We start from the raw sequence: 6,204 nt of genomic DNA on the forward strand, positions 1-6,204 counted from the left end.
CAACTCACTACCTAGCTCAGAGTGATTTTCAATTTGTGATCCTCTGTTATTGCACACTCCCATACCTAGCATCTAGATTTAAAGTTTAAAAAAAAAACAACACTATAAAAAGAAGTCATTGTATTAATGGATTAAAAAAATAAGAACTGAATACATTTTAGTCAATTAAATATATACCTGAAGAAGATCCCAGTATAAAATTAAAGGGCCTGTTGTTAAAGAACTCAGAGTGGTAAACAGGAGCATAGATTACCATATCTTTAGTTACGTATGCCAGTCCTAGCTCTAATACTTTATCCCGCTAGAAGTCAGTGTCTCTGTGTATAAAATGGATCTAATAAAACAGAACATGGAATTGTGTGAAGTTTGAAAGAAATAATGTTTAAGCAAAGATCCTTTTCCAGAATAATTGTTTAATACAACTTCCATAAAATGGTATCATTATAATATATAATATATATTATATTTTACTTAAGTGTGCATATTTTACTATTGTAGGAAGAAATGAATGAATAAATAATTCCAAGTCTGTATAATTCTGAGTAATTATTTAAATATGGTGAATGAGCTCAATCTGTACATCTCTCCTCCACCTCAACTTGTGCAAACAAAAAAATCATATGCCAGATATTCCAGTTAAGAAAATTATTGACGTTCATGAGAGAGTAAGAAATGCTGCTAGGAATAATTTGCGAGTCATTACCAAAGCATTAATCTGAAGAAAACAAAAATATTATCACATGAGTGAGGAAACTCATAAGAGAACAGCTATGGAAAATGTTAAGGCAACCTTCACAGTCAAAATAAAACAAAGCAAAACCAAAATGCCTGGTTTTGGAAAAAAAACAATGAAAGTAGCCTATTTTCAACCTTTTAAGATGCTAACAACTTTCTTGCCTTTAATAATTTTCTATAATTAAAGGAGGCTGTTTTTAGCCCAGGAGCCTATGATGTTCCTGCTTTAGCATTGTGAACACTGTATCTAAATAGATAAGCAAGGTTATATGGCTAGTATATATTTTTTCTGTGATCTTCCATTCTCTTTATGTGTGACCTGCTGATCATTATATTTCCCTTCCTGAATGTTATTCATGTATCTCCAACTATGATAAATACAAACATCAGAAGAAAGAATTATAGTCAATGGAGAGACCTTACTACCACTGATGAAAACTTGGTCATTTTCTATCAACAGGTGTCTTGATATCCTCTCCTCTGCACCAATCAATGGATCAAACAAATGACTCTGTGGTTTTTGAGTTTGTGTTGCTGGGACTGTTCAACTCCTGGAAAACTACATTTTTTCTCATATACATTTTTTCTTTGCTCTATTTAAGCATCATCTTGGGAAATCTTTCTATTGTCTTTTTGGTAATTACTGAGTCCCACTTACAGTCTCCTATGTACTTTCTTCTGGCCAACCTGTCCCTCATTGATGTTGGACTTTCTTCTACCACAGTTCCCAAGATGATCTCAGATCTTCTGAAAGAACACAGAGTAATTTCGTTCCACAGTTGTATGACTCAGATGTGTTTTATCCACATTATGGGAGGAGTGGAGATGGTGCTGCTCATAGCCATGGCATTTGACAGGTACACAGCCATCTGTAAGCCACTACACTACTTGAGAATCATGAGCCCTAAATTATGTATTTCATTTGTAATTGCTGGCTGGGTCACTGGTGTGGTCCATGCTCTGTCCCAGTTCTCTTTTGTTATAAACCTGCCTTTCTGTGGTCCTAACAAAGTAGACAGCTTTTACTGTGACTTTCCTCGGATCATACAACTCGCATGTACTGATAGAGAGAAGTTTGAGTTTGTTGTTGCTGCCAACAGTGGCTTCATGAGCATGGGAACCTTCTTCCTGCTTCTCCTCTCCTATGTTTTCATTTTGGTCACCGTCTGGAAAAGGTCCTCAGGGGATTTGTCCAAGGCACTTGTCACTCTGTCAGCACACATCACTGTGGTTGTTCTTTTTTTTACTCCCTGCATGTTTCTCTATGTGTGGCCTTTCCCCACATCATCAATTGACAAATACCTGTTTATTGTTGACTTTGCTGTAACCCCTGCCCTTAATCCTGTTATCTATACATTAAGAAACAAAGATATGAAAGAAGCCATTAAAAAGCTGAGTAAGCAAAGATGTTATGTCGGAATTGTCTAACCATATCTGTCATTAGATTCTGTTCATAAACACTAAACCCCTATTTTTGTGCGCAGTGGACATCGTCAGCTATCAAGTTTTTCAGGCCAGGGTCAACATTAAATATATCTCACTGAACAAATATATGTTATTTTTACATATTTACTAACATATTTTACAACTGTGGGAAACAAGAATCTATCAAAATATATTACAAATGATATTAAGGAACAATATCTTATATTTTAGATCATGTCATTTGACATAAGAAATAATAAAATGATATTTCTCCTGTTTCTATGTGATTCACAAAAAGCTGTTCATTTACTTTGGCAAATGTCATATCCAATGTTCAGATACACAGAAGCAGTAGCTATGTTTACTTACTTAGCTCAAAGTACCTCCAAAGAAACCCTAAGTCACAATCTGATTACAAATAATTTATGTGGAATCTGATATTTAGAGATATCAGGAAGAGAGAAGATATAAGAACAGATAAGGGAAATATTATTGTGGAAATACACATAACTGTGTTTCAGAAGTATAGAAGAAAGTGGAATACTACTTACTGTTAATGGTAAAACAACTGAGATTGCTAAGTGATTTTTAAACAGGATGACCAAATGATTCGGAAACACCATTATATGATGTGTATGTATGAGTGTGTATATGTGTGTGTGTGTGTGTGTGTGTGTGTATGATTGGTATCTTGATATATATATAGGTATCAAATGGATACTTAGATGCACAAGACTATTGAATTTCTATTCACAATTGCCAAAAACTTGTACAATCCAAATATCCACCAACTAATTAATGGATATATAAAATATGATCACATGCAAAATGAAATGTCATAAAATTGATGACAACCTCTCATTTGTGTCAAAGCATCTAATAACTTGAGATCATGTGTAGAATAAACCAGTCGTGGAGAAGCAAGTTTCACACATTTATACTCACATGTGAAACTGTTTTAAAATTGATATAAAAATTGTAGAAAATGATAATTAGTAGAGGTTGAGGTGAGTAGTGGTGGAAGAATGAGATGTCAAATTATATTTGAACAGAATAATATCCCACTTTGCTGTTTCACATTGGAGCTCTACAAAATGGGGTATGTACTTTATATTTCAAAAATCTGGAGAAAAAGATGCCAAATGACTAATCAAGAATAAATTATAAATGTTTGAAGAGAAAATATTTGATATAAGTATACATTTATTCAAGTATTATATTTTATTCCATAAATAACTATAATTTGCAGTTCTTTTTGCATAAAATTGTGAGAGAAACACCAAATCTGATTTGAGAAAGTATAATCTGGTGAATAAATGAATTTACTGGGAGTGACTTGAACAGGGTTGAATGGCTGATGTGCATATATATTCAAAGAAATCACCATTCATTCCGATTAATGTCCTGTCTTTTTGAGCTCTATAATTTTGCAGCATGAATCAGAGAACAAAAACAAACACAGATGAAGTATGTTTTGGGCGCATGTCATCTTTCCTAAGTCAAAGTCCACAAGACCATGGTAAGGGAGGATTTGCTTCTCTATATTCTGCTGCATAAAATCAAAAGTATAGTAGTTTGCTAGAATATGCTGTTGTCTATATTAGGAATGTATTATTAGTATCCATTAAAATTTAAAATAAACAATGATATACATATATCATTATTTTATATATTTGTAATATATAATAAATATTTCTTTTTTATTCTCATCAATATTACTGTTCAGAAATAAAAAAAAGAATATTTAAAAAGTATTCTTCATACCTCGCCCAGTTCAAACTGTTCAATATATTGTTGTTCTCATTTTACACATTTATGTGTGTAAATGCAGAATACATTTCACTGTAGAGTACTTCAGATATTTTATTTTTTATTATTTTCCCTGTTATTAAACATATATTATTTTCTCAAAAATAAAATATGAATAATTTTTCCCTCTTCTACTCCTACTTACTCCCCACCTTTTGACCCATTCACAGGCACTTCTTTCTCTCTCCTTCGAAAAGTACAGGTTTTTAAGAGATAACAGCAAAACATTACAAAAGAAAAGAAAAAATAAAGCAAAAACCATCATATTGAAGTTTGACAAGACAACACCACAGAAAAATGAAAGAGCCTCAATAGCAGTCACAAGAATCAGGAACCAACTCATTTGCACATTATGGATTTCCATGAAAGTATTCATCAGAAAGCTATCATATATTTTCAGGGGATATGGTGCAGGCCAGTATAGGCCAGTGATTGCTGCTTCTGTCTCTATGAGTTCATATGAGCTTTGCTCATTAGATTTAGCAGGCCTTGTTCTCCTCATGTTCTCCATACTTTCTGTCTCCCTTACTCTTGCCCCCTCTTCTTTATGTTCCATGAGCACTGAGGGTGGGGAGTATTTGATGGGGATATCTCCTTTAGAGCTGTGTTCCCAAGGTTTCTCTCAGTGCATGATATCTGTCTGTTGTCTCTGTATTTGTCCACATTTGCTGCAGGAGGAAGCCTCTCTGATGATGGCAGACTAAGGCACTGATCTAGGCATATAGCAGAATATCGTTAGGAGTCATTTTATTACGTTCTACAGAACTAGGTTTCCGTACCACTTTCAAATGCCCTTAAATTTTAGTTGGCTCTCCTACCATTCTCTCCCTTAATCCATGCTCACCTGCCCTTCTCATGTGATCCTCCAATTCCCATCACTCCCTTCAGCCCAAGTTCATTCTATTAATCTATTCCATTTTCCCCTCCAAGGGAGATCTATGTACTCATAGTCCCTTCCTCTATGTCTATCCTTTCTGTGTCTATGGAGGATAACTTGGTTATCATTTATTTAGTGACTAATATTCAGATATAAGTGAATACATATTATATTTATCTTTCTGAATCTGAGTTTTTTACTAAAAATGATTTTATTCTAGTTACATCCATTTGACTTCAATTTGAATGATATAGTCTTTTTTAAAAATTAATACTCCATTGTATAAATCTTCCATATTTTTATCCAGCCATTTGCAGAGGAACACATAGGTTGTTTCCAATTTCTGACTCTAATGAATAGAACAGAAATGAACAAAACTATTGAGTGTCCTTTGGGTATATATTCAAGAGTGATATATGGGGCTTGAGGTCACCATCTATCTGAAGAACCACCACACCAATTTCCATAGTGTCTGTACAAGTTTTCACATTTACCACCTTCAGAGGAGTGTTCCCCTAATTCAACACCCCAACCAGTATGTCACTTGTGTTTTAAACTTAGCCATTTTAACACAGGTAAGATGAAATCTCAAGGTAGTTTTGATTTGCATTTACATAATGTCTAATGTTTCTTAGTGTTTCACAGTATTTCTTAGTATTTCTCAGTCATTTGAGATTACCCTATTGAAATTCTTTTTATAAATATACCCAATTTAATTAAATTGTTTTTTGATATTTAGTTTTTGATTTCTTCACTTATTTTGGATATTAGTCCTCTATAAAATATGAAATTGGTACAAATCTTTTCCCATTTTGTAGGTTTCCACTTCTTTCAATTGATGGCATTCTTTGGCTTACAGAAGCTTTTCAGTTTTATGATATCCCTTTTATTAATTTTTGATAATAGTGTTCATGCTGTCAGTGTTCTGTTCAAAAAGTTGTGTCCTGTGACAATGAGTTCAAGGATATTCCTCACACTCTCTTCTGTGAAGTTCAATGAAACTTGTTTTATATTGTTGTCTTTGATCCATTTGTGTTTGGGGGAGTCTGCTCATTTGTTCCCAGCTGCCCAGAACCAAAATAACCACAGAGAAACTATTATTTTCAATATTGTTTGGCCAATAGCTTAAGAATACTTCTGGCTAACCCTTGGATCTTAAATTAACCCATTTCAATTGATCTCTGTATCACCGTGTGGCTGTGGCTTACCAGCAAGGTTTAGTTTCCATGTCTAGCTCTATTCTGCCAAGCCACTGACTGAAACAGATGTATTCATTAACCAATAAAAGCAACACATGTACAGAAGGACCTCTCTTATTTATGGCTAGAAACTTATGAGTGAGTACATCCCGTGTTCAT

At 33.8% G+C, this 6,204-nt stretch overlaps 1 protein-coding gene across 1 annotated transcript; it reads left to right on the forward strand.

The window, feature by feature from the left end:
- Positions 1 to 1,227: 1,227 nt before the first annotated feature.
- LOC121465503 (olfactory receptor 4F3/4F16/4F29-like) lies at positions 1,228 to 2,163 on the forward strand. The gene has a single exon (XM_041678720.1). The coding sequence runs from the start codon at positions 1,228 to 1,230 to the stop codon at positions 2,161 to 2,163; it is 936 nt and encodes a 311-aa protein (XP_041534654.1).
- Positions 2,164 to 6,204: the final 4,041 nt, after the last annotated feature.

The sequence above is a fragment of the Microtus oregoni genome, unplaced genomic scaffold (genome assembly GCF_018167655.1).
Source record: "Microtus oregoni isolate MIOR12 unplaced genomic scaffold, Mior012 000031F_ref0000149, whole genome shotgun sequence".
In the NCBI taxonomy this organism is placed as follows: domain Eukaryota; kingdom Metazoa; phylum Chordata; class Mammalia; order Rodentia; family Cricetidae; genus Microtus; species Microtus oregoni.

Excerpts from the sequence above, each read along its gene's own strand:
- LOC121465503 (XM_041678720.1), top strand. The coding sequence starts at position 1,228 with ATGGATCAAACAAATGACTCTGTGGTTTTTGAGTTTGTGTTGCTGGGA.